Raw genomic sequence first — 27,295 nt, forward strand, 5'->3', positions numbered from 1 at the left:
AATCTTTTCTCCTTTTAACAGGATGTTGTTTATTAGTCCAGTTATGAGGATTTTTGTTTTCTTTATGTTGAGGTGTGATCCATACTGAAGGCTATATACAGTCTTTGATCTTCATCAAATTAAGTGTTTCAAGTCCTCTTCACTTTCAGCAAGCAAGGTTGTATTATCTGCATATAGTAGGTTGTTTATGAACCTTCCTCTAATCCTGATACCAAGTTCTTATTTATACAGTCCAGCTTCTTGGATTATTTGTTTAGCATGCAGATTGAATAGCATGGTGAGAGGATACAATCCTAATGCGCACCCCCTTTATTCTCTTTGAACAAATGCCTCGTGGTCTGTGCACAGGTTTGGCATGAGCAACTGGAATTCCCATTTGTCCCAATGTTATCCATAATTTGAATGCCTCTTCACAGTCAGTAAAACATAGGTAAACCTCTTTCTGGTATTCTCTGCTTTCAGCCAAGATCCATCGGACATCAGCAATGATAGCTCTTATTTCATGTCCTTTTCTGAATCCAGCTGGGATTTCTGACAGTTGCTGGACTGCTGTAACAGTTTTCACTTTATCTTCAGGCAAATTTTACTTGCATGTGATTTTACAGATACTGTTCAGTGATTTCTGCATTTTGTTGGATCACCTTTGGTTAGAACGGGCACAAATAGAGATCTCTTCTAGTCAGCTGTCTTCCAAATCTCTTGGCATAGACAATGTTGCATATGTTTGTTGAAACATTTCAGTTGGCATTCCATCCTTTCCTGAGGCTTTGTTGTTCACCAGTGCCCTCAGTGCAGCTGAACCCATAGGCAGAGGGTTTACAACACATATTTTTGGAAGACATAATTCGATTTGTAGCAGATGACTTCTAAGTGGAAGATTGTACAACTCCCAACAAGATCAAAACTTAAAAGGGAAAAAAATATATCACCATAAATACATTTCTCAGCATCTATATACACAAGAAAGGAGCTCTGGTAGCGTAGTGGTTACGAATCAGGCTGCGAACTTCAAGGTCAGCAGTTCGAAACTACCAGCTGTTCTGTGGGAGAAAGATGAGGCTTTCTGCTCCTGTAAAGATTTACAGCCTCGGAAACCATACTGTACAGGGTCGCTATGAGTCAGAACCGACTCCATGGCACATAAACACCACCACCACCATATGTACAAGAAGACCATTGTTCACTGAGCTACTAATGTTCTCGTTAAAATGAAGATTTTGCATAAACAATGTTTTTACTATGAATTAAATGTAGGTTTTCAGAGCAGGTCATCCATTTTACATCCAACAAATCATACGTTTGATTTCATCTCAATGATTGCAATGCCTTCAATGTAACATCACTTATCCCACTTCCGATAAGGCTATATTAGACACAATCCTTAGATTTTCTTTCCAAGGCTATTAAAGATGTTCTGAAACATTGCCTCAGTGGTTACCGAAGCTGGAAGACAATGATTGCTGTGGAAATTGATGTGTTTACCATTGAAACATTGGTTAGTTGACTAAAGGGCTCTCAGGGAGAGTGTTGTGTTTCACCCTGGACTGCATCAGTTTATCTTGGTACTGTTGGGATGATTGGTTAGAGGAATGCAGTTGATTCTGGTAGTTTTCCTAAATTTTTAACCCAAGAAGATGTCCTTATTATGATCTTCCCCATGGGGGATACCCGGTGCTGCACAGATCTTCATTCCATCCAGATCTGGAAGAAACAGAGACATAGCCACATGTGTTTCCTGTGTGAGTGGGTATGTGTTGGAGGACCATTAGTGTAAAAAGGTGGTTTCAAAGGGAGGTGGGAGTCCAGACCCTCCTCCTCCCTGCTCCCACCGTCTCTAATACCTCTGGCTGGGACTGCAGCTGCTTACGGGCATGTGGTTTCTGCCTTGACACTTTGGGAGTTTCCATGTATGAGTGCAGGCCTCTCACCTAGCAAATGATGGGACCCCAGTGCCCTTCACAGCTGGGCACTAGGCTCAGCAGGTGGTGACCCTCCCCCCCCTTTGCTTCCTTCCATTCCCTCTCCCCTCTTCTTCCCATCCTTTTTCCTGCCTTCCCTTTCTTCATTTCCCCCTTCTTGCTTCTTTCTCTCCCTTTCTTCCTGTCTCCTTTTTTAATGACGTAGGGTAGAATAGAAAGTATCAGAGTGCTTTGTAGATAGTAAGACAAAGTCTTGTTTTGTGAATTGTTTCTGTTCTCTGTGTGTGACAGTGCTGGCTTCTAGGCAAAAATGTTTTTTTTTTTAAAAAAAAAGACTGCTTTACGTGACCTTCCCCAAGTAAGTGACATGTGACATTTGATCTACATCTGAAGCTACCAGACAATGGCATATAGAAGAGGAAGGAACTTGGCTGTGTCAGGACGTAGCCACCTTGGGCACAGCCACCAGCTCCTTGGTCACATCCTTCTGCGCATGCCTAGGCTTGGAGACTGTATCTAAAGTTGGGGGGGTTGGGTACGGGGGTGGGGGGGAGGTGGTCCAGAGAATCCAGCAGGGGCAGATCCCTGGGGTGGATTTGGGATGAAGGCTCATCCTGACCTCAGAATGGCTCCCAGCAGCCACTCAATGAGCATCTGCACTTGACTGTTGCTCCCTCCACCAGGTCAGTAGACACTGACTTAGGGCAGAGGCAGTGCCAGGCAGAGGACCATAGAGGTCATGGCTCTGGGGGGCTTCCCAGAGGAGGTGGTCTTAAAGCTGGGCCTTTTCAGTTGGGGAGCACTTGGCTCCCCCAAACCCATCAAATCCATGTGGTCCCAGCAGAACCCGCGGGAGCTCAGGGCACCCACCCACACACACACACCCCGTGCTGGCTGCCCTCGTTGGGTGGTGAGCTCATCCCGGGGGCGGGCGGAGAGGGTGGCGGGCGGCGTCGCCTGTGCGGCCGGGGCGTTCGAGCTCGCCGCGCACCCCCCGCCCCCGACTTCTGGGCGATTTTACCAATTAAGGCTTTCTCGCCAGGCCGGGCCGGGCCGGGCGCGGGGCGGGGGTGCGGCCAACAAGAAGGCGGGCGGCGGCGGGCCATTCGCGTGGAGGCGCGCAGCGCGCAGTGGACGCCAGCGGATTCGGGAGGCGCCGGACACCGGCGCGAAAACGAGCCAGGCGCCACCCTGCGGTCGCTGGCCGCCCGCAGAGACAGCAGGTGAGGTCTGAGGCCAGGCTCCACGCGAGACAGGCGTCGCGCTGCTGCGGGACTGGGGTGGCAAAGGCGGGCGGAGAAGCTTAGAGAACGCGGGCACTGGCGCACGCCCAGGCCACAGCCAGGTGGAGCTGGGTGCGTGACCAGGACACCGAAAGAGGTGCCCGGAGCTGCTTTCCCGAGTTTACCCACCAGCCTGTGTTTGTGCCAGAAGCAAGGCCATGGGGGTCCCCGAGCGTTTGGCAGGAGATGGGCGCACGCGTGGATGTTTCTGAGTCTGGGACTCGAAGCCAGTCTGAGAAGGAAAAACCCCAAGGGCAGGACCCTGTGTGGCCTGAGTGAGTGGCCACTTGGAAGGACACCTTGTAATTAACGTGCTCACTAGGAGGACGACAGAGGGTCCCTCATGGCCGTGAGCCTACAGGGCACTAGCGGCAGCCCGCCTGGGGAAGCTGGTTCCTAGGCTGTTCCTCTCTGTGGGACTGGGATGGGGGTGTGGCCAAGCGCGGCCAGGCCAGATTCCCGGGCTGGGCACGTCCCAGGTTGGCTCTGAACTTGATGTTCCCCACCAGCCAGAATATTAGCAGTGCCAGCCTCAGATTCCCATGCCACTTGGGCCAAGAAAAGTGGGTAAAATCAGCTGCTCAGCCCTTTGGTGCAAAGGTGGTTCGGGCTGCACGGCCAAAGTGGGTGCAGAGAAAGTGCTTGGGAAAGGGCACACGCCCCTGCCTCCCCCAGACTGGCCCTGTGTCAACTGGCTGCTTCTGTCCCTTGACAGGCCTAGAGCTAGCTAGTTCCATAGGGTCCCAGCCTCTGTGCTCTATGCTAAAGCCAGAGGACCAGGTCTGGGGTTTGAGGACAGGAGCTTGGGATGGGGGGCGGGGTGTGCGTAAGATCGAAGAATCTACTCCAAATAAGGGAAAATATGAAAGAGCTGGATTTTGGCTTCCCCAGACTGCCCGATCTGGGGGCTTTGGGGTGGGGCGCCATCTGGTGGTTATACTCTGTCCTCTAGATGCAAGGACCCTCTACACTTCCACCCCTCCCTCTTCTCAAATAGGGAAAGACAGGCTGGAAGTCAGGATACCCAACTTCTGTTCCCTTTTCTGCTGGAGTTAATACTGGATAGTTGCTCTGACTCAGTTTCCCTATTCTCTGTCTGAAGAGTAAGAGATGACTACAGCTGACTTTGTTGGATGGCACTTAGTGGAGAGCGAATTGTTTCTTGATTGAACTCTCTGTCCCTGGGGAACTTGGTTTCCGGGCAGTGGCAGGAGATGGAGAGGGTGACCACAATAAGAACGACCTAAATCTGTCTTGAAGGTGGCCTGGAAGGGAAGGGTTCATATAGTTCCCCCTTACCGCTTTCTCTCCCTTCTCCACCCCAGCTCTCAGGCATGGTGGATGGGGAATTTTCTACAGGTGTCTGAGTCATCAGGCGATGGCAGTGTTGGAGGTTGGGCCTCAGTACTGGGAAATGCCATCAGAACCCCCCGCCACCACCATTGGTAGGGAAAACCCAGTGGGGTGACAGCCAATGGAAAGGGGTGAGCTGAGGGGCCGGAAAGATGCCTGCTGGGATCCATGGGTTATGCAGACACTCAGGGCCAAGCGAGAGTCAACCATATTTGGGCATGATATGCTGGAGGACCCAGGCCTCCTTCTCTAGCTGGTCTATCAAAGAACGGAATTGCTACTGGCCTACACTTCCATCTAAGACTCGACCAGTAGGGCCAGAGACCAGCCTTTCCGGAAAAAAGACTGAGAAGGGGAGGTTCTGGAGAGCAAGGTAGGTGGTACTGGGAGGGAGCAGGTCCTCTCCAGTCTTCTGATTGCACAGGATACCAGTGTGCCCTTGGCAGGTCCCTTGCCGTGGGCTTCACTAGTCCCTGTTTTCTCAGGGCCTCCTGAATTCCATAGTTAGCTGCCATTGCCATTGGAACACACAGCTCCAGTTCCTCAGCAGGTCCCCTTAGCTCCTCCACCTTGGCCACCCCTGCACTGCCACTGTGCCTAAAGCCCCTCACAGACTGGTACTCACGGATGGCAGAGCCTGCTTTGAGCCCCTCTCCCCGCAGCAGGGCCCTCTGCTATAACCAGAGGGTTATAGAAGGTCACCCCCATCCTTCCCTGGTGGCACTCAGCTCAGGGTCATTGGAGAGGCAAGCAAGTCTCCCCCTCCTCCCTTTGCCGTCCCCCAGGTGGGAGGTGCGGAGTGACCGCAGGTTCACTGCGTCCTGGCTCACATTATGCCTTGTTCTTTGCCAGTGCCCATTGGCAGGCCTGGCTCCTTCGAGGGAGTTCCTGCGGCGGCGACCTCCTGGCCCAGTGCCCCACTTCCTCTCCAGGCAGGGAGTGGGCGGTGGGCAGCAGGCTGCCGGCTGGGGACAGAGACCCGGGAGGTGGCCGGCTTGTGGGCTGGGCCCCCGCGCGGCTGCCGTTTCCTCGCAGAGGGCTTGGAATAGAGCCTGACCCTGGGCAGGAGCTACCTAAGGGTCCGCTTGAGTAGGCACTCGGGCTATGAAGCGGGAGAGGTGTGCAGGGACCCGGGAGGCGGACCCAAGCGCCTTGATCACATGTGATGCCAGGAGCGCGGACTAACCTACTCCCGGGGACCTGGAAAGGAAAGTCCCTTGTATGGCGTGGACACGGAGGCCCAGCGGTCCCTCGTCCAACGCTGCTCAGCCTTTCATCGCCTGGGACCCCCGACGCGTTTCCAGGAGCGCGGGCACAAGGCTGCAGGGCCCGGGCGCGTCCTCACCCGATCTAGCTGGGCAACCCTCCCCGGAACCGGGGGTCCCCAGACCAGCGAGGCGGTGGTCGGGGGGCGGGTGGGGGGGGCATTCCGACGGGCGGGGTGGGACGGGCGCGGCCCAGGAAGCCCCGCCCCGTCTCCCCGCCCCGTTGGAGCCCCGCCTTCCGGCTCCGCCCTCCGGCCGCATTTAAAGGGCTCTTTCTCTCCGCAGCCCAACCTCTGCTCTCGGTCTCGGCCTGCGCGCGCTTGGGTGCCTGCGACTTTAATTAAAGGGCCGTCCCCTCGCCGCAGCTGCAGCACCGCCCCCGGGTCCTCGCGCCTCAAAATGAGTAGCTCGCACGCCCGAACGAGCCAGAGCGCTGCGGGCGCGGCTCTAGGCGGAGGTGCCGACACGCGGGACTCTGAGATGCCGGCCACCGAGAAGGACCTGGCGGAGGATGCTCCATGGAAGAAAATTCAACAGAACACGTTCACGCGCTGGTGCAACGAGCACCTGAAGTGCGTGAGCAAACGTATCGCCAACCTGCAGACAGACCTGAGCGATGGGCTGCGGCTCATCGCGCTGCTCGAGGTGCTCAGCCAGAAGAAGATGCACCGTAAGCACAACCAACGGCCAACCTTCCGCCAGATGCAGCTGGAGAACGTGTCGGTGGCGCTCGAGTTCCTGGACCGCGAGAGCATCAAGCTCGTGTCCATCGGTGAGGGCTCCGCGCGCGCGCTCCCCTGCCCGCTCGCCGCCCCGCGCGGGCCTCCGAACAAAGGCGCGGTGGCCGCGGACCGCTAGGCGCGCCTCCCCGCTGGCCCGCACCCAGGCTGAGCTCACATCCTTCGCAGGCCGCACCCGCCGCCGCGCGCGGCGATGGGAGAGGGCCAGGGGCAGCGGGTGCGGGCGGGCCCCGGGATGCCCGGCCCCTGAAACAGCGCGGAAGGGTCCTCTGGCCTCTATTGTCTGGGTCTCGCGCGTTTGCTGGAGCCAGAAGTTGGACCTCCCTTTGGGAAGTCACTTCCACCCCCAGTTAAATCGCGCGCAGAGAACAGTTTAAGTCGCGCCCAGGGCTAGCGATGAGTCTGGGCCTCTAGTCTGCTCTGGCACCAACTTGCTCTTCATCTTGGGCAACACTCGCTGCCGTAGAGGTTATGGGCGCTGCATCCAGGAGGGGCTGGACTGTAAGCCTCGGGCCAAGTGCCAGCCAGTGTTCCTGACCAGGCCAACTATAGCATCCTCTCCTGATGGGGGTGCACACGATGGGGAGAGGAGAGAGGGATAAAACCAAAGGTCTGGCAGTTCTCCCTGCTGCCCAGCATGGCCGTTGCTGAGCGGAGACCCTACGGGACTGGGATTCAGGTGCCCCCGCCATACAGGGGGCAGGTCCCAAGGGTGGCAGCTATTTCCGCCAAATGCCAGGCGAGATGAGGCCCACCCCCTAGTCCCAGCCTCAGTCTAGCCAAGCTGAGTCATCTCTGAGTACTGAGGAAGGGGGGCAACCGGATGTGGGGAGGCAGGCGACCACACCCCAGCTCTCTGGGGGGGGGTCTCCTCCTCTATGCTCCCTTCCCCTCCTCCCTCTTGTGAGCTGGCTGGAGCAGGCCTGGTTCCCAGAGCTTTGCCATATAAGGCAAAAAAATGTTGGAAAGCAGCAGTGATTAGGGGAGGGCGGGGGCTGGGGAAAGGGGGTGGGATGGGGCGGGGCCATCCAAGCAGGCATTTTCCCAATCCAGGGCCCTTCTACCCTCCTTCCTTAGCAGGGGGAAGCCCGCTACAGAGGCTGGCCTAATAAGGATCCACCAGGGTGGGGGCTTGACCTGGCTTTGCTCCCTAGGTCTTCTCTGAGCCTTGCTAGGACCTCCCTGGCCTGGATTGCCGCCCCCTCCACCTGGGGCAGCAGGGGAAGAACTAGCTCTGGGGCTGATCCTCTGAGCTGCCCACTTGGCCCATCTATGACCCTTCTAAAGGGGCCTATCCCCTTCTCACCTCCCTCACCCCCCAGCTGACTCAGCAGACCCATCCGTGATTATGGATCTTGAGACTCCAGAGGGGATTGTAAAGACCATCTCCTAGAAAGCCTGCCCGTTCACAGCCCAACCCAACTCCTCACTGTGCACCCACAGACAGGAGGCTGAGATGTGGGTGGAGGCTCTAGGATTGGGCCAAGATGTTGCCATGGTGAAAGGGGTGCAGGCTGCCCGCCCAGGGTGGAGGAGGCAGCGCCCTAACCACTTCCCCTGTGGTGAGCAGGGCTGTCGCCTATGGCCCAGCGACCCGTTAGGTGGTGAAGGGGGGTGGGAGGGGTGTGGCCCAGCTGGGCTTTGCTAAGGCCGCTGGACGTGGAGAGCCCCACCCATGGCCTCTGATGGCAGACGACCATTCGGAGACCTCCCCTTCCCGGGCCTTGGAGCTCACAGGGCCGTGTCCATCTCCAGCTGGGGCGAGGGCGGTCTCCCCGTGGCCTGATGCCCATCAGTCACCCCAGCAGGTCCCAACGGGGCCCAGTGAGTCAGGTCCCGGCCGCCCACCCGCTGGTTCCTCCCTGCTCTCTGCCCCGCCCCTGCCCCAGCCTTCAGCTCCGCCTCCTGTCAGCTCAGCTCAGCTCTGCAGGGGGCCCCACGCCCCAGCACCCAAGGGGTCCTTGCCCAACAGCTCCACTTCCCCTGTCCCGAGCCCCACCCCCACCCCCACCCCACCCCACCCCGGGGCAACAATGGGATTTCCCAACCATCCACTGAGCTCTCCCGGTCCTCCCCCCCTCCACCCCCGCGCCTACCAATGCAGGTCTCTGGGTTTGGCTCCCACAGGCCCCTGGAGGTGGGTGGCGGCCCTGCGTGGGCAGCTTCACAGCCTCCATGCCCTCACCCTCCAGAGCCGCCTGTCTGGACCCTCCTTGGCCCTGTCTGTGGGCCCTCGACTGTACTGTATTGTCATTCTGTGTGGAGGGAGGGGTGTCCCCTCTTCACCTCCGTATTCCTCTGCGCACACAAACACTCCGGGGCTCTGAGAGGATGGGCCAGTCCACACCCCCACCCCCAGCCCCGATGGGTGTGGACTTTCTCTCCACCCTGGGCCCTGGGAGCCCCCTGGCCTGCCAGTGTCTGACCCCCCGACCCGGGGCTGCCACTCCTGCTCCTTACAGACAGTAAGGCCATCGTGGACGGGAACCTGAAGCTGATCCTGGGCCTCATCTGGACCCTGATCCTGCACTACTCCATCTCCATGCCCATGTGGGACGAGGAGGAGGACGAGGAGGCCAAGAAGCAGACGCCCAAGCAGAGGCTCCTAGGCTGGATCCAGAACAAGCTGCCGCAGCTGCCCATCACCAACTTCAGTCGGGACTGGCAGAGCGGCCGTGCCCTGGGCGCCCTGGTTGATAGCTGTGCCCCCGGTGAGGCAGGGTGGGGGTCACACCCGCATGATGCCTGCTCTGGAGTGGGGTCCTGAGACCCAAGGGCTCACAGCTCTCCCCTCCCTGCAGGCCTGTGTCCGGACTGGGACTCCTGGGATGCCAGCAAGCCCGTCAACAATGCGCGAGAGGCCATGCAGCAAGCGGATGACTGGCTGGGCATCCCTCAGGTACGTGCCAGCCTTGCCAAGGTCAAGTGGCAGTGGGCACCAAGGCTCAGGGGCTCAATGGCTCTCACCTCCTGCCTATGATAGGTGATCACGCCTGAAGAGATCGTGGACCCCAACGTAGACGAGCACTCTGTCATGACCTACCTGTCCCAGTTTCCCAAGGCCAAGCTGAAGCCAGGGGCACCCCTTCGGCCCAAACTGAACCCAAAGAAAGCCCGCGCCTACGGGCCTGGTGAGTGGGCCTCTGCTCTCTGTTGACACGAGAAAGCCTGGCGGAGCCAGTCAGCAAGTTCCCAAAGTGACACAAGCCAGAGGCCAAGTGCCCTCAGGGAGAGAGAACGTTGCCCATTTGGTGGTCCTTGTTGATGAGCAAGGCCAAGTGGCAAGGATGCTACGGGGACACTGGGAAGCAGGCAGGACTGGGGACCCAGGTGGCAGTTTGGGTGAACAGAACTTCAAGTGTACACAGCTGGATGCTACAGCCAGGCTCCCTGCTCACTTCCAAACAGGGCTGGCTGGGAGCCAACAAGGAGGGGTATTTGGCTTGCAGAAAGCCACGGAGAAGGAGGACTGTGTCTTGGTCTTCTGTGAAGGCCCTCTAATCTCCTCCCTCACCTGCAGGCATTGAGCCCACGGGCAATATGGTGAAGAAGCGTGCCGAATTCACTGTGGAGACTCGCAGCGCTGGTCAGGGTGAGGTCCTGGTGTACGTGGAGGATCCAGCTGGACACCAGGAGGAGGTAGGGCTGCCAACAGGTGGGGAAAGTGCTGTGGGGCCCACGGTGCTGGACCGATTTGTGCAGAGGTTCCTGGATTTACTTCACAGGCAAAGGTGACTGCCAACAATGACAAGAACCGGACCTTCTCTGTCTGGTATGTCCCTGAAGTGACAGGGACCCACAAGGTGAGCGCTCAGCCCCCAGGGAGGCGGGGGGGGGGGGGGGTAGTAGCAGGGGCCCTGAACCTAGCCCTCATGCTCTGCCCCTCCTGGAAACAGGTCACTGTGCTTTTTGCTGGCCAGCACATTGCCAAGAGTCCCTTTGAAGTGTATGTGGACAAGTCACAGGGTGATGCCAGCAAAGTGACCGCCCAGGGCCCTGGCCTGGAACCTAGCGGCAATATTGCCAACAAGACCACTTATTTTGAGATCTTCACGGCCGGTGAGTAGGCTGCTGAGGGTCGGGGGGAGCCATGGAAGGCAGGAGGAGCCAGGTGGCTGAGGCAGCAACTTTGGACAGGAGCGGGCCTGGGCGAGGTGGAGGTCGTCATCCAGGACCCTGCTGGTCAGAAGGGCACAGTGGAGACTCAGCTGGAGGCCCGGGGAGACAGCACATATCGCTGCAGCTACCAACCCACCATGGAGGGTGTCCACACGGTCCATGTCACCTTCGCCGGGGTGCCTATCCCTCGCAGCCCCTACACAGTCACAGTTGGCCAAGGTAGGCTGGTCCCGGCCTTCCCGGCTGCTCTGCCCTGTGGCAGGGCAAGGGCCAGGTGGGGCCCGGCCAGCTGTGGCCCCCCCTCCAATCCTGGTGGCTGCCCCTGCCCTCAGCCCGCAGCCTCCTGGGCTTCCACTGTCTGGCCGCGCCTTCTCTTCCTACCTGCTGGGTCCCTGTCCTCCTCCTCTCGCCCGCCCGGTGGCGCTCTGTCTCTTTCCTCTCCACGCTTTCACCTTCGGAAGAGCTCGTTCCAGCTATCTAGAAACCTGCTGCTCTCTACTCTACCTGCAGGGCCAACGGTACTTGGATCTGGCTTCCTAGGGCGGGCAGGCGGGCTGGGCCAGGGGGATGTGGGCTGGGCTCCTGGTGTGTTCCGCTCCTTCCTGCACGCCCCTCACCTGTCTATTATTGGGCCAAGCACTGAGGGGGCCTCCAGTTCTGTCCCTGCCCCTGCCCCTGCCCCTGGGGGAGGGGTGGGAGGGGTGACTCTGCTCAGTGGCTCAGCTGATCCCTTTGCCCACAGCTTGTAACCCTGGCGCCTGCCGGGCCGTTGGCCGGGGTTTGCAGCCCAAGGGAGTGAGGGTGAAGGAGACCGCTGACTTCAAGGTGCACACGAAGGGTGCAGGCAGCGGGGAGCTGAAGGTCACCGTCAAAGGCCCTAGTAAGTCGGGGCAGGCCCGTGGCAGGTGGTCGCAGCCCTCTGGAGCTTGGCCTGAATCCCCTTGTTTTCCACAGAGGGTGAGGAGCGGGTGAAGCAGAAGGACCTGGGTGATGGCGTCTATGGCTTTGAATATTACCCCATGGCCCCCGGCACATACACAGTCACCATCACGTGGGGTGGCCAGAACATCACACGCAGGTAAGGGACATGGTGCAGTGCCTTCTCTCTGGTGTCACATCTGAGTGATTGTCCTGCCTCATCCGTGTGGTTCTCCCTTTCCAGCCCCTTCGAGGTGAAAGTAGCGACTGAGTGTGGCAACCAGAAGGTGCGGGCCTGGGGCCCTGGGCTGGAAGGAGGCGTCGTGGGCAAGTCAGCAGACTTCGTGGTGGAAGCCATCGGAGATGACGTGGGCACCTTGGGTGAGCTGGAGGCTGCAGTGGGGTGGGCACTTGAGGTGGAAGGACTGTCTGCCTCCTTGAGGCTTTGGGTACTGACAGGACTGGGGGTCCTCGGCAGGCTTCTCGGTGGAAGGTCCATCCCAGGCCAAGATTGAGTGTGATGACAAGGGTGATGGCTCCTGTGACGTGCGCTACTGGCCCCAAGAGGCTGGTGAGTACGCAGTGCATGTTCTGTGCAACAGTGAGGACATCCGCCTCAGCCCCTTCATGGCTGACATCCGTGAAGCGCCCCAGGACTTCCATCCAGATAGGGTAAGCGTGTAGGGCTGTGTCTCTCCCCCTCACCCCCCGTCACTCACTCTGCCCTGGACCCCCATTCTGAGGTCTCACTGGCCCTATTAGGTGAAGGCTCGAGGTCCTGGGCTGGAGAAGACGGGCGTGGCGGCCAACAAGCCAGCAGAGTTCACGGTGGATGCCAAGCTTGGGGGAAAGGCCCCCCTTAAGGTCCAAGTACAGGTGTGGAGCACTTCTGGGGGGACAGAGGAGAGAGTGGCCCAGGCACCCCAGGCCTGGGGCACTGACAAGCAAGGCTTTTTTCCTGCCCCCCGCCCCCTTCTCAGGACAACGAGGGCTGCCCCGTGGAGGCCACGGTCAAGGACAACGGGAACGGCACCTACAGCTGCACCTATGTGCCCAGGAAGCCTGTGAAACACACAGCCATGGTGTCCTGGGGGGGGGTCAGCATCCCCAACAGCCCCTTCCGGGTGAGCATTCTACCCCATGGCAGTCACTCCCCATTCCCTTCTCCGCAGCCCCCAGCCCTGGCAGCATTGTTTTCAGGTTCATCCATGTTATAGTGTGGATCAGGACTTCTCTGTGTGGTGCAAATAGTTCCAAAAACTTGGCAGTTCAAAGCCACCGAAAACCCTGTGGAATACAGTTCTCTGACATGTGGGCTGTTATGAGTTGGCACCACTAGCAGGCTTATTTTTTGAGGTTTCCAGTTTGGCACTTAGAGTTAGACCCCCGTTCCATAAGGCTGTTCTTCCAGGTGAACGTGGGAGCCGGCAGTCACCCCAACAAAGTGAAGGTCTACGGACCAGGCGTGGCCAAGACAGGGCTCAAGGCGCACGAGCCCACTTACTTCACTGTGGACTGCACAGAGGCGGGCCAGGGTATGACAGGCTGCGGGCAGGTGGGCAGGCAGGTGGACTGGGGGTGGGGGCAGCTCTGTATGACCAGCCTCTACCCTCTTGCCCACCCTAGGAGACGTCAGCATTGGCATCAAGTGTGCCCCTGGCGTGGTGGGCCCAGCTGAGGCGGACATTGACTTTGACATCATCCGCAATGACAATGACACTTTCACAGTCAAGTACACGCCCCGTGGGGCTGGCAGCTACACCATCATGGTCCTCTTCGCTGACCAGGTGGGTTCTATACTGCTGGATGGAACCCTTCAAACGTCCAAGGTATTGGTGTCTGCTCCCCTCACCATGCTCCCTCTCCTGCAGGCCACCCCCACCAGCCCCATCAGAGTCAAGGTGGAACCCTCCCACGATGCCAGCAAGGTGAAGGCAGAGGGTCCTGGCCTCAGTCGCACTGGTGAGCATATCCCCTCTCGCCCCGACCCATGGTAGTTTAAGACTCAGGGGCTGGGAGCTAGAGCGAGCGATTCCTACCCTGTCAACTCTGTCTCTTCAGGTGTGGAGCTTGGCAAACCCACCCACTTCACAGTCAATGCCAAAGCCGCTGGCAAAGGCAAGCTGGACGTCCAGTTCTCGGGCCTGGCCAAGGGAGATGCCGCTCGGGACGTAGATATTGTCGATCACCATGACAACACTTACACCGTCAAGTACACGCCTGTGCAGCAGGTAGGCACAAGGCTTCCCCGCCCCTGCAGTTGGAGTGGGTGGGGCTGGGATCGTCCCATCTCACCTCCCACTGGGGACCAGGTCACAAGACCTCTTCCTTTCTGTGCTTCCCCAGGGCCCAGTGGGCATCAGTGTCACCTATGGAGGAGACCCCATCCCTAAGAGCCCCTTCTCTGTGGGGGTGTCTCCCAGCTTGGACCTCAGCAAGATCAAGGTGTCTGGCCTAGGAGAGAGTAAGTTGGGGTGGTGTTAGCCTGAGCCCCTTGAAGATGTCCCCACAGCCAAGTCTGAATGGGGTTTCACGTTTCTCTCTTTTTGTTGTTGCAATAGAAGTGGACGTTGGCAAAGACCAGGAGTTCACCGTCAAATCAAAGGGGGCTGGTGGCCAAGGCAAAGTGGCATCGAAGATCATGGGCCCTTCGGGCACCGTGGTGCCCTGCAAGGTGGAGCCTGGCCTAGGAGCCGACAACAGCGTGGTGCGATTTGTGCCCCGCGAGGAGGGGCCTTACGAGGTGGAGGTGACTTATGATGGGGTACCTGTGCCTGGCAGTCCCTTTCCACTCGAGGCTGTGTCCCCTACCAAGCCCAGCAAGGTAATCTGACCTGGGCACGGGAACCCTCACCCTTTTTCCTTCGGGCCGGGCCTGCTTGTGCCTGGGTCAAGGGGCTGTGCCTGGCCTCTCAGCTCCTACCTGACCTCTCCCTTCCACCTGCCCACAGGTGAAGGCCTTTGGGCCTGGTCTGCTGGGAGGCAGCGCAGGCTCCCCTGCCCGCTTCACCATTGACACCAAGGGAGCGGGCACAGGCGGCCTCGGCTTGACTGTGGAGGGTCCGTGCGAGGCTCAGCTCAAGTGCCTGGACAACGGGGATGGCACGTGCTCCGTGTCCTACGTGCCTACGGAGCCTGGGGACTACAACATCAACATCCTCTTTGCTGACACCCACATCCCCGGCTCCCCGTTCAAGGCCCATGTGGTGCCCTGCTTTGATGCGTCCAAGGTCAAATGCTCAGGCCCCGGGCTGGAGCGGGCCACAGCCGGCGAAGTGGGCCAGTTCCACGTGGATTGCTCGAGTGCGGGCAGCGCGGAGCTAACCATCGAGATCTGCTCCGAGGCAGGGCTGCCAGCTGAGGTGTACATCCAAGACCACGGCGATGGCACACACACCATCACCTACATCCCACTCTGCCCTGGGGCCTACACTGTCACCATCAAGTATGGTGGGCAGCCCGTGCCCAACTTCCCTAGCAAGCTGCAGGTGGAGCCTGCTGTGGACACCTCTGGCGTCCAGTGCTACGGGCCTGGCATCGAGGGCCAAGGTGAGGGCTGGGGCCGGGGATCGGTGGGGAAAGGTTGGCTGCTCAGGGGGGTTGTCTGGGGTCCCAGAACCCCATGCCTCCCTCCTTGTGGTCCCTGCAGGCGTTTTCCGTGAGGCCACCACTGAGTTCAGTGTGGATGCCAGGGCTCTGACCCAGACTGGAGGACCACACGTCAAGGCCCGCGTTGCCAACCCTTCAGGGAACCTCACGGAGACGTTTGTGCAGGACCTCGGTGACGGCACCTACAAAGTGGAGTACACGCCCTATGAGGAGGGTAGGTGGCACCCTCCAGGGGCTGCGGGGGCTGGGGTCGCTGGAGACCCGGCACCTGCTGAGAGTGACTTGCTTACAGGCCTTCACTCTGTGGATGTGACCTATGATGGCAGCCCAGTGCCCAGCAGCCCCTTCCAGGTCCCTGTGACCGAGGGCTGTGATCCCTCCCGAGTGCGGGTCCACGGGCCGGGCATCCAGAGTGGTACCACCAATCAGCCTAACAAGTTCACCGTGGAGACCAGGTGAGGTGCCGGCCTGGCTGGTGGGCCAAGCTACCTCGGGATTTCTGGGAAGTGACGGCTGTGTGTTTGAACCCACAGAGGAGCCGGCACAGGAGGCCTGGGCCTGGCCGTCGAGGGTCCCTCTGAAGCCAAGATGTCGTGCATGGACAACAAGGATGGCAGCTGCTCGGTTGAGTACATCCCCTATGAACCCGGCACCTATAGCCTCAACGTCACCTACGGTGGCCACCAAGTGCCAGGTAAGGGGTGGAGCCACAGGACTGGACTCTGGGACAAGCCGCCACCACCACCACCACCACCACATCGGCCCACTTCGTCTCCTCTGTCCACAGGCAGCCCCTTCAAGGTACCTGTGCATGATGTGACAGATGCATCCAAGGTGAAGTGCTCAGGACCAGGCCTGACCCCAGGCATGGTCCGTGCCAACCTTCCCCAGTCCTTCCAAGTGGACAGCAGCAAGGCCGGTGTGGCCCCGCTCCAGGTCAAAGTGCAAGGGCCCAAAGGTCAGTGCGAGGGGAAGGACCAGCATGGAGCCATTAGCAGGCTAAAGGCAGGAAGAGGGGCCAGAATGGCACCTGAATTAGACCGAGGGCTTAGGATCCTACCTAGGGATGGAGAAGTAAGGAACCGGGCAGGCTAAGGTCGAAGGGGTGCTGAGTGTTTGACTGAGCCCGGCTAAATCTCTGTGCTCTGGGACTGGGACCAGGCCTGGTGGAACCGGTGGACGTGGTGGACAACGCCGATGGCACCCAGACTGTCAACTATGTGCCCAGCCGCGAGGGGCCCTACAGCATCTCCGTCCTCTACGGGGATGAAGAGGTGCCACGGAGGTGAGAGCTTGGCCCCTCTGCCTCTAGGGGGTACCAGAGTGTGTGTCGAGGGCCATGTGCTAATTCCACTGTTCTGGCCCAATAGCCCCTTCAAAGTCAAAGTGTTGCCTACACACGACGCCAGCAAGGTGAAGGCCAGTGGACCTGGGCTCAATGCCACTGGAGTGCCGGCCAGCCTGCCCGTGGAGTTCACCATCGATGCCAAGGATGCCGGGGAGGGCCTGCTGGCTGTGCAGATCACGGTGAGCTGGCAGCTTCATTCCCCTGCTGAGCAGGGGTCTTCCGGTGGGAGCTGTCTCCCAGTAGTCTTGGGTCCTGTAACCTCCCGAGAAGTGTGGTGACAGGTCCAGTTACCAGAGCTCTACCTCACTGTGCCCACTGGTAACAAAAGTCCTCACACGAGGCGGGCGTGAGCACCAAGCCCTCCTAGGGCCTGACGTGGGGTTGGTGTGGCTGTGTCGTGGCAGGACCCTGAGGGCAAGGCCAAGAAGACGCACATCCAAGACAACCAGGATGGCACCTACACAGTGGCCTACGTGCCTGACGTGACAGGCCGCTACACCATCCTCATCAAGTACGGCGGCGACGAGATCCCCTTCTCCCCATACCGCGTCCGGGCCGTGCCCACGGGCGATGCCAGCAAGTGCACGGTCACAGGTGAGCGAGGTCCCCTCGGGCCGCCGTGGCGCGGGGCTTGGGTGTGCCTGTGTGCGAGGGCCCGCTGCTTGGGGCGGCGTGTGGGAGTGGGGGCTGCCCCCTTGAGTGACTCACTTGACCTTTCTCCTTGCTCTCTGCCCTCTCACCTCAGTGTCAATCGGAGGTCACGGGCTAGGTAAGCTGCTTGCTGGGGCCACTCCCCAGGCCCCTCCTGCCCAGAGGGGCAGCTTCCTTTCCTCCCCTGCTCTCCCCAGACAGTCCCAGCTGCAGGGCTCAGGGAGGCTTCTGGAGCTGAGCATGAGTCTGCGGACTCGGGGTGCAGCCAGGAGCTTTCAGGGTGAGGTGCCTTGTGAAGGCACCCCCCTCCCGGGAGCTTTGGGGTCTGGGGATCTTGGTGCCTCAGGGAAGCACCTGAGAGTGGGCAGCAGACCCTTCCTCCTTGGCCTCAAGCGCTCCTGTGTGGGCTGAGGGGCCCTGGCCAGATCCACAGACCCCCCACTCCCTACCCCTACTCCATGGCTGTGCATGAGCGGGGTGCGGGGGCTGCAGCGCCATAGACCCGCTGCCCTAAGTGCTTAGGCAGCCAGCATGGCAGGGACCACCCAGTCCCGGAGCCCCCAAGTGCACCCCCTGGCCTTCCTGCCCTTTTCCCCTCCACTCCCCGCAGTGACGTTATTCAGACTCCCCAGCTAGGCAGGGAGACGTGGCAGCTACACCAGGGGGGGTCACTGGGGGCTTTGCAAACTAGGTCATAGGGACGACAGGTGTGTGTATAAGAAGGAGTTGGATACCAGGGGCGGGGTCACACCTGATGGCCTAACCTTGGTGTCCCCAGCCGCCAGGTGAAGGATGGTGGCAGGAAGGCTGGCAGGGCTGGTGTAGCATTCACGTACATAGAGTAGGCCGGTGGCCATGGAGTTGAACTTGGAGGAGAAAGCAGCGAGGTTGGCTGAGGCTGGGGCTAGGGCAGCCGTGAGGTCGGGGATGGACATGCCCCTAGAGCTTAGGTGAGTGAGTGGGCTGGGAAGTAACAGTGAGTAGCCCGAGTGGCGCTCTCCGCCCATCAGAAAGTGCCAGAGCGTCCACAGCTAACCCCAGTTCATAACGTCACTGGCCCTCCCTTGTCCTTGGCTGCTCATCCAAGCCTTTTGCGCTGTGCTCTCTGGTGCTAACTTGCTGCCTTCCTGCTGCCCCCTGCTCCTTGCCTTGGCCGGCTGTGCTGGGCTGCCTCTCCTGCTGCGGGCCTCTCTGTTGTCAGGAAACTCCAGTCTCCCCTTTGGGCCTGAGGGGCGTGCCCCACCCCCACGCTGCAGCAGCTCTCACTCCATCTGCACACAGGGCTGGGGCACGCACGGGGCTGAGGCGATCGGCAGCTGCTCCCCGGCGCTGTCTGGGCCCAGGTGGCAGGAGGGGCAGTTTGCCCATGGCAGCAGCAGTGGTGGTGTGGGCCTCTACGCCCTTCCTCCTTCCTCCCTGGCACCCAGGTGCCCCCTCTCGGACCTCTCCCGCTCAGGGACAATGTTTCCTGCCTTCTGAGAAGCCACTTACTGTCTTCAGCTTGGGGGCCAGGGGTGGGGGCTTTAGAGAGCAGCTGAAAGCACCCAGCTCATGGTCGGCCTCTCCTTGGGGACACACCCTGCCCCCCAGGTGCTGGCATCGGCCCCACCATCCAGATCGGGGAGGAGACAGTGATCACGGTGGACACAAAGGCGGCAGGCAAAGGCAAGGTGACCTGCACGGTATGCACGCCCGACGGCTCCGAGGTGGACGTGGATGTGGTGGAGAACGAGGACGGCACCTTTGACATCTTCTACACAGCCCCACAGCCTGGCAAATACGTCATCTGTGTGCGCTTTGGAGGCGAGCATGTCCCCAACAGCCCCTTCCAAGTGACGGTGAGGAGAGCAGGCTGGCAGCAGGCAGTAGGTTCTGGGCAGGGCCGAGCCCACTCCCTCCCCCTCATGCGCCCTCACTGTGCCCCACAGGCTCTTGCTGGTGAGCAGCCCACGACACAAGCACCATTGCGGCCACAGCAGCTGGCCCCGTCGTACACCTATCCCCAGGGTGGTCAGCAGACATGGGTAGGCACTGCTTCCTTCCAGCGTGCCCAGACAAGCCTGGGGGATCCCCAGACCCAACTGTCGCCCCTCACCCGGACTTTGTCTCCACTACAGGCTCCAGAGGGGCCCCTGGTAGGAGTCAATGGGCTGGATGTGACCAGCCTGCGGCCCTTTGACCTGGTCATCCCCTTCACCATCAAAAAGGGCGAGATAACTGGTGAGTGGGGGTGCAGGAAAGAGCAGGGCAGCTGCTGGGTAAGGGCTGCCCTGAGCCCAGTCCTATTGCTGCCCACAGGGGAGGTAAGGATGCCCTCGGGCAAAGTGGCCCAGCCTGCAATCACGGACAACAAGGACGGCACGGTAACAGTGCGCTACTCCCCCAGTGAGGCTGGCCTGCATGAGATGGACATCCGCTATGACAATATGCACATCCCAGGTGGGCTGTCAGGCTCATCGGGCAGGGGCATGGGGCTGCGGGGGTAGAGGGAATCAGGGCCGGGACACCCACAGGCCCCTCTCCCTGCCTCAGGAAGCCCTCTGCAGTTCTATGTGGATTATGTCAACTGTGGCCACGTCACTGCCTACGGGCCTGGCCTCACCCATGGTGTGGTCAACAAGCCTGCCACCTTCACGGTCAACACCAAGGACGCTGGCGAAGGTGAGCAGCGGCCCCTCACACACCATCTCTAGTGCCCAAGGGCTGGACAGGGGGACACTTGCTACATCGAGACCCTATACCACCAGGGACCTCCCTACATAGAGACTGCCTCTAAATGGATTCCCCCCCACCATACACACACACACACACACACACACTAAATGGAGTTGTCCCCTGGCCTCTGCTCGGCAGTTGGGGCCCCTCTCCTCCGACCTCTCTGCCTCTCTGTAGGAGGCCTATCCCTAGCCATCGAGGGTCCGTCCAAGGCTGAGATCAGCTGCACCGACAACCAGGACGGGACGTGCAGTGTCTCCTACCTGCCCGTATTGCCTGGCGACTACAGCATCCTCGTCAAGTACAACGAACAGCATGTCCCGGGCAGCCCCTTCACTGCCAGGGTCACAGGTGGGCATCAGGAAGGACTGGGCAGGAGCAGGCACGGCCCCCGCCGTGCTTGGACTTGCAGTGATGTTTGCTCACTCATCCCTGCCCAGGTGATGACTCGATGCGCATGTCCCACCTGAAAGTGGGCTCAGCCGCCGACATCCCTATCAACATCTCCGAGACAGACCTCAGCCTGCTGACCGCTACCGTGGTCCCACCCTCGGGCCGGGAGGAGCCCTGTCTGCTCAAGCGGCTGCGCAATGGCCACGTGGGTAAGGACCAGCACTAGTCCTCCAGCTGCAGGCCCGGGGCCTTCCTGCAAATGGAGGTGGGGAGGCTGACGGGCTTCCCATTTCCCCTATGTGCCTAGGGATTTCATTCGTGCCCAAGGAGACTGGGGAGCATCTGGTGCACGTGAAGAAGAACGGGCAGCACGTGGCCAGCAGCCCCATCCCCGTGGTGATCAGCCAGTCGGAGATCGGGGATGCCAGTCGCGTTCGGGTCTCAGGCCAGGGTCTCCATGAGGGTCACACCTTTGAGCCTGCGGAGTTCATCATTGACACACGGGATGCAGGTAGGCCCAGGCCTGCCACCTGGTTAGGGTCACACTCTTTGGTTGACCCCTGGCTCAGGGCTGTTCCTTCCACAGGCTATGGGGGTCTCAGCCTGTCCATAGAGGGCCCCAGCAAAGTAGACATTAACACAGAGGACCTGGAGGATGGCACATGCCGGGTCACCTACTGCCCCACAGAACCTGGCAACTACATCATCAACATCAAATTCGCCGACCAGCACGTCCCTGGTGAGGGCAGCACGGGTATGCCCACCTGACCCCAGAGCTAGCTAGCTGCAGGCCTATATATAACCCATGCGGGATGACTGTGCTCTCTCCTACAGGTAGTCCCTTCTCTGTGAAAGTGACAGGCGAGGGCCGCGTGAAAGAGAGCATCACCCGGAGACGGCGGGCCCCCTCGGTGGCCAACGTCGGCAGCCACTGTGACCTGAGCCTGAAGATCCCTGGTAGGGTGGTCCCAGGGCTGCCAGAGCTTCTGGGAAAGGCCTAGCCCCTTCTGGGCAAGGACTTGCACTAGGGAACACCCAACAGAGGGGCAGGGTCCCGGCCTCCCCCTCAACAACAGCCCCCTTCCTCTGCAGAAATTAACATCCAGGACATGACAGCCCAGGTGACCAGCCCATCAGGCAAAAGCCACGAGGCTGAGATCGTGGAAGGGGAGAACCACACCTACTGCATCCGATTTGTGCCCGCCGAGATGGGCACGCACACCGTCAGTGTCAAGTACAAGGGCCAGCATGTGCCGGGAAGCCCTTTCCAGTTCACCGTGGGGCCCCTCGGGGAAGGGGGTGCCCACAAGGTCCGTGCCGGGGGCCCTGGTCTTGAAAGGGCAGAAGCTGGAGTGCCAGGTAGGTAGCTGGGCCCCCAGGTGGGCCTCGGCAGGCGGCGAGGGAGGAGTGAGGAGCAGGCCTCTTGAGCACACACCTCTCCTACAGCTGAGTTCAGCATCTGGACCAGAGAAGCCGGGGCTGGCGGTCTGGCCATCGCTGTTGAAGGGCCTAGCAAGGCCGAGATCTCTTTCGAGGACCGTAAGGATGGCTCCTGTGGCGTGGCGTACGTGGTCCAGGAGCCAGGTACTAGAGGCACCAGGGAGGCAGGGCTTCATCGTGGGTGCCCCCCAGTGCAGACCAACCCAAACTCCTGCTCTCTCCCTGCCCAGGTGACTACGAGGTCTCGGTCAAGTTCAATGAGGAGCACATCCCCGACAGTCCCTTCGTGGTCCCAGTGGCCTCTCCGTCTGGTGATGCCCGCCGCCTCACTGTTTCTAGTCTTCAGGTGAGGCACTGAGAGAAACCACCAGCGCCGGGGCCCCTGCCACCCACAAGGCTTGGCCCAGCCCGACCAGACCAGAGGTGCTGCTCAGGGCCAGCCCCAGCTCGGGTGCCCCATGCAGCCTCTGCTCTGGTCCGGTTCAGCCCAGGCTTGGGGTGCAGGACCTAGCCCTGCCTACTGCGCAGGGTTTTTCTCGTGCCTCAAGTCTAAAGGCTTTGAACAGAAGCCTGTGCCCTTTGAGCACCCGGGCTGAGGTCTAAAGAGGGAGAGCATCCGGGGCCTGTGACTGCAGAGTGTGTGCCTGGGGTGGGGTGGCAGGTGCAGGACAATGGGGGGAGGGGACGGGCAACAGGGTGTGTGCCTGTGGTTTCCTGCCCCTCGCATGCAGCTCACTGGCTCTCCCTCTTTAAACCAACTTGAACGCCAGATAGGTAAGTATGGCCCGTGGGCCTTCGGCTTTCTGGGGCTTTCTCCCCTCACCCTGGCCCCCAATGTCTAACCACATCTGCTGTGCTTCCAGGAGTCAGGGCTAAAGGTCAACCAGCCAGCCTCTTTTGCAGTCAGCCTGAACGGGGCTAAGGGGGCAATCGATGCCAAGGTGCACAGCCCCTCAGGAGCCTTGGAGGAGTGCTATGTCACCGAGATTGACCAAGGTGAGGTCCTGTCCCTACTCGGCCACCTGCCCCGACTCCCCTGGGGCCAGCGTGCCGCCCCTGAGAGTGCAAAAGGAAGCGTCACTTCTGTAAGCTGTCAGCCCCACACCCCAGCCCGTCCACCAGCCAGGCCCTTGGTGTACTGGCCTCCTGGCAAGCAGAGGGCCTGTGGCAGAAGTCTAGGGCTCGCAGACAGGCCAGAGGCAGCCTGGGGGGAATGGGAGGAGCCAGTTAATAAACCCTGCCCCTTCCTAGCTGCGTAACCTAGAGCAAGTTCCCACGTGTCCATCTCTGAACCCCAGTAAACAGGCAGGGAGGAGGCACTCTGGTAACCTTCTCAAGGAAGCTGCAAGGCAGGGGCTTGCTCGGAAAAGATTCAGTCCTGCCCAGTTGCATCTGCAGGCCACTGGAGTGTTGAATGCTCTGCCTTCAGCCTTTAGGAAGTCTGGCCCTGGGAATGGAGTGAGGGCACCCGCCCTCCATGAGTGGGGTGCGGGTGCCTAGTGTGGTACCTGGGCAGAGCAGAGGGGATTTACTGAGCGATGAGAGGTCAGAACCCAGCCATGCCCTTTGCTCTTCAGACAAGTACGCCGTGCGCTTCATCCCTCGGGAAAATGGTGTCTACCTGATAGATGTCAAGTTCAATGGCACCCACATCCCTGGAAGCCCCTTCAAGATCCGAGTTGGGGAGCCTGGGCATGGGGGGGACCCGGGCCTCGTGTCAGCCTATGGAGCAGGTCTGGAGGGTGGCATCACAGGTAAGTAACCACAGGAAGCATGTGGGGGGTGACAAGCCCCTTAACTGAGCCCAGCTACAAGGTGGCCGTGTGGACCCTGCTTGGACTCCTTTGCCCCCAGGGAGCCCAGCTGAGTTTGTGGTGAACACAAGCAGTGCAGGAGCCGGCGCCCTGTCTGTGACCATCGATGGTCCCTCCAAGGTCAAGATGGATTGCCAGGAGTCCCCGGAGGGCTACCATGTCACCTACACACCCATGGCGCCTGGCAGCTACCTCATCTCCATAAAGTATGGTGGGCCCTACCACATTGGGGGTAGCCCCTTCAAGGCCAAGATCACAGGTGAGTTGAACGCCAACATCCGGGGGTCCAGCCAATGGCTGACCCTTAGGTTTCCCGTCAGCCCAACCTACTGTGCTCCTTAGGTCCCCGTCTGGTCAGCAACCACAGCCTCCATGAGACATCATCAGTGTTTGTGGACTCCCTGAGTAAGGCCGCCAGTGTTCCCCAGCACGGGGCCCCAGGCCCAGGCCCCGCCGATGCCAGCAAAGTGGTAGCCAAGGGTCTGGGTTTGAGCAAGGCCTATGCGGGCCAGAAGAGCAGCTTTACAGTGGACTGCAGCAAAGCAGGTGGGTGCCTCGGAAGGAAAGGGGGACCCCAGGTGTTCATCCTTTCCCAGGGCCACCTCCCTGAAGGCCTCCTGGTCAGTTGCTTGTTGGGGCCAGCCCTCAGCACCACTGCCACTTTCTGTGCTGGCCAAGGCTGCTCTTCAGGGAGCGGTGTCCCCCCTTTCAGGGGAGGGGGCAGAAGGGTCCGGTCACGGTCTGGTACTAAGCCCCTTCCTCTCCCCCCCCCCCCCCCCCCACAGGCAATAATATGCTGCTGGTTGGTGTTCACGGTCCACGAACCCCCTGTGAAGAGATCCTGGTGAAGCACGTGGGCAGCCGGCTCTACAGCGTCTCCTACCTGCTCAAGGACAAGGGGGAGTACACGCTGGTGGTCAAGTGGGCCGACGAGCACATCCCAGGCAGCCCCTACCGCGTCACGGTACCCTGAACCTGTGTGTCCTCGACCCTCCCCAGCCCACCTGCGTCGCTCTCACCCGCCTCCCCCACCTGTGGCTCCAGCTTTCACTTCAGAAGAGGTTCTGTGAGGGGTCGGGGGAGTTCTGTGTACCACCCCCCCTTTTCTTTCCTGCCAAGAGGAATAAAGTTCTGCTTCTGTTCCCCTGCGGTGGCCAGAGTTTTCTGGTGGGAGCAGGCCCACTGTCCAGGGTTCCTGCTCACTAACTCCTCTGCCTGGGTTCACACATGTGTTACTTCTGACAGCTGACCCTGTTCTGGGGAAGAGTGGCGAGTGGGTCTAGGAGGGTCAGGGAAGACCCCCTCCCCCCCAATGGTGCTGCCCAAACCAACCTGGAAACCACAGCTGTCTTTTGGGTACCTGTAAGGTACCACCATTCTGGGAATTGGACTGGCTGACACAAGGCATGATTGGAGGCGCTGCCTGCCTGACACCCAATGACAGTCCCACCCCAGATGTGATAGTTTACATGGGAGAACAGCAGCTTTAAATTCATCCTATTGTATATCGTTATAGCATTACATTGCCATGGTTACAATCCCCTCCATGCATCATCAACCAACCAAAGGGTATACCCTGCAAGCCTGCTCCCCCGTCGTCAGCACACAGACCCTCTCTCTGGGTCTAAAGTCCCCAGCTCCTCCATCTCTCCACGTCATCGTCTCTGCCTCCATGTCTGGCATCACTGCTTCTCTGGGTAGGGTCTCGCACTCCGCTCTTCTCCCTTGATGGTCCCAGGGACCTCTGCTCCTGGACTGCAAAGTCAACCACTCCCCTCCTTTTGCTACAAAACGTCTACCTTTACATTTCCAACCCTCACAATCAGTGCTGATAACAGTTATTCACTGTTGTATCACAAGAGACCTATCCACATCTCCTTTCATCAGTCCTGCCCACACAGATTGGATACTACTCAGTGGAGACTCTACCTTCCTCCGCACCCTCTGGATATAGGCTCCCTCTTGAAAGCTTGTAGGTGCCCCCCCATTTGTGTAGCCAATGTCCAAGTTGCCCATCCCTGTCTACCCGATGTATGGAGGGGGTGGGAATGATCCTCGCTGTAAAGATTTCGTCCCTCTTTTGAGCTACTGCATCCATAGATGTAGGTCAAGTTCATCAAATTGTATCAGATTACTCTTTTTTTCCCTCTTCTTTCTTCTTCTAGTTGCACTCTGATCATCCAGCTATTGAAGCCAGGTCAAGTGGGTATTATCTGCAAGTGTGGGTGTTCTTATGCATGTGCCCTCTCTTCTTATCAGCTGGATGCTTCACTCTCCACTCTAGTCCTCTGTGGCTATGTCACTGACTCTGGGCCCAGGAGTCCCCAGGTCTTGCCAAACTACTGGACAACCAGGTCTCCACCAGGTTCACAGGAGTCTACTGAACGTAATTGGACTTAGCTCACAGCTTCATTGCAATTTTTCCCTCACTTCCCCTTATCGGTGACCAACGTGGTTACCAGTTCAGAGCATGTATCTGCTCATGTATTCCCATTGAGTCTCAGTCTTGGAAGGGGGTTTGCCTGAGGGGACCCGACCACTTGCCTTGATGGCTCCTGGGCGAGCAACTTGCTTCTTCTTGTAGTAATCAGTCGGACTGCCGTTATTTTGTATTTTTCCTGCTGGTCTTTCTTTTAAGAAGTATCTTCTGTTCTAGCCGCTCCAGGCTTTTCCTTTCAAGTGGAAATTTCCCACCTCAGAAGATTGTGGATGGGGTTCAGGATTCCACCTATGGTCTTGTGTAATGCAGAGGCTCCGAAGGAAGCCTCCCTCACTGGGCACATTATAACCCCATTTTAGGTATTCCAATGAGTTATAGGCAGAAGATGAATTTACAAGCTTTCTATGGTGATATTTCTGGCTATTCCTTCCTAATCAAGTGTCTATTTTATAATGGTATGCCAGGGAAACCAAGTTTCAAAAGACAGCCAAGGATCTTAACATTATTTCCCCCTTACCCCCATTCCAACCATGTCTCAATCCCTGTATCCCAGAGCCCTGTTGTTCCAAGGTTGTGCATACATCATTATTTACCTCTGTCCCACTTAGTTTTTTTTTTTAATGTTTTATTGTGAATTATATGATAGTTTACATGAGAGAACTTTAGTTTTACATTCATTCCATCGTATATCTTTTCATTGCCATGATTCCAATGCCCTCCATGCATCATCTTCTGACCAAAGGGTATATCCTAGAAACCCGTCCTCTACACTTCCTCCCCCCTCCCCCTGCCAGTCTTCGGCCCACAGCCCCTCTCCCTCTCTGGATCCAAAGTCCCCAGCCGTTTCATTACTCCACATCATCGTCTCTGTCTCCATCTCAGGCATCCCTGCTTCTCTGGGTAGTGTCCCACTCTAGGCTCTTTTCCGTTGATGGTCCCAGAGACCTCCGCTCCTAGACTGGCGAAATAGTCACTCCTTTCCTTGCTACAAAACATCTGCCTTTGCATTTCCAACCCTCACAATCAGTCTTTTTTTTTTTTTTTTTTAAAGGTATGCCACTAACTCTTTTTTTTTTCCCTATGTTTCTTTCTTTCTTTCTTTCTTTTTTAATTTAAGGTTTTTATTATGGATTGAGTAAAAGTTTACAGGGCACATCATCAGTTTCACATTCAACAATTCATATAACTTGTTTCATTACATTGATTATAATCCCCTTCATATACCATCAGTTAAAAGTATTTATCTCTATCCACTTTAGCTTTTTTAAAAAATACACAAACAAAAAAA

At 58.7% G+C, this 27,295-nt stretch overlaps 1 protein-coding gene across 5 annotated transcripts; it reads left to right on the top strand.

The window, feature by feature from the left end:
- The first annotated feature begins 6,204 nt into the window (after positions 1-6,204).
- Positions 6,205-24,540, top strand: FLNA (filamin A, alpha). Of its 5 annotated transcripts, none has more exons than XM_006877200.1 (47): positions 6,220-6,592; positions 9,023-9,271; positions 9,362-9,459; positions 9,544-9,691; positions 10,081-10,199; positions 10,286-10,363; positions 10,457-10,619; positions 10,698-10,898; positions 11,422-11,559; positions 11,634-11,757; positions 11,842-11,978; positions 12,076-12,269; positions 12,360-12,473; positions 12,578-12,721; positions 13,009-13,132; positions 13,224-13,384; positions 13,469-13,559; positions 13,659-13,828; positions 13,944-14,061; positions 14,159-14,421; positions 14,549-15,146; positions 15,247-15,420; positions 15,499-15,661; positions 15,740-15,900; positions 15,994-16,164; positions 16,368-16,491; positions 16,577-16,733; positions 16,959-17,148; positions 17,300-17,323; positions 18,796-19,043; positions 19,134-19,229; positions 19,323-19,425; positions 19,504-19,644; positions 19,738-19,866; positions 20,098-20,271; positions 20,361-20,522; positions 20,621-20,824; positions 20,900-21,052; positions 21,148-21,270; positions 21,406-21,672; positions 21,760-21,897; positions 21,984-22,099; positions 22,617-22,749; positions 23,331-23,511; positions 23,612-23,826; positions 23,910-24,113; positions 24,353-24,540. In XM_006877200.1, the coding sequence occupies exons 1-47, from the start codon at positions 6,220-6,222 to the stop codon at positions 24,538-24,540; spliced, it is 7,944 nt and encodes a 2,647-aa protein (XP_006877262.1). The 5 variants fall into 5 exon arrangements, with proteins under 5 accessions (XP_006877264.1, XP_006877262.1, XP_006877261.1 ...); XM_006877199.1 differs by having other exon boundaries at positions 23,331-23,507; positions 23,608-23,826; XM_006877202.1 differs by lacking the exon at positions 17,300-17,323 and having other exon boundaries at positions 6,205-6,592.
- The last annotated feature ends 2,755 nt before the right edge of the window (positions 24,541-27,295 follow it).

This window comes from Chrysochloris asiatica, unplaced genomic scaffold (genome assembly GCF_000296735.1).
Source record: "Chrysochloris asiatica unplaced genomic scaffold, ChrAsi1.0 scaffold00445, whole genome shotgun sequence".
NCBI classification, from domain to species: Eukaryota; Metazoa; Chordata; class Mammalia; order Afrosoricida; family Chrysochloridae; genus Chrysochloris; species Chrysochloris asiatica.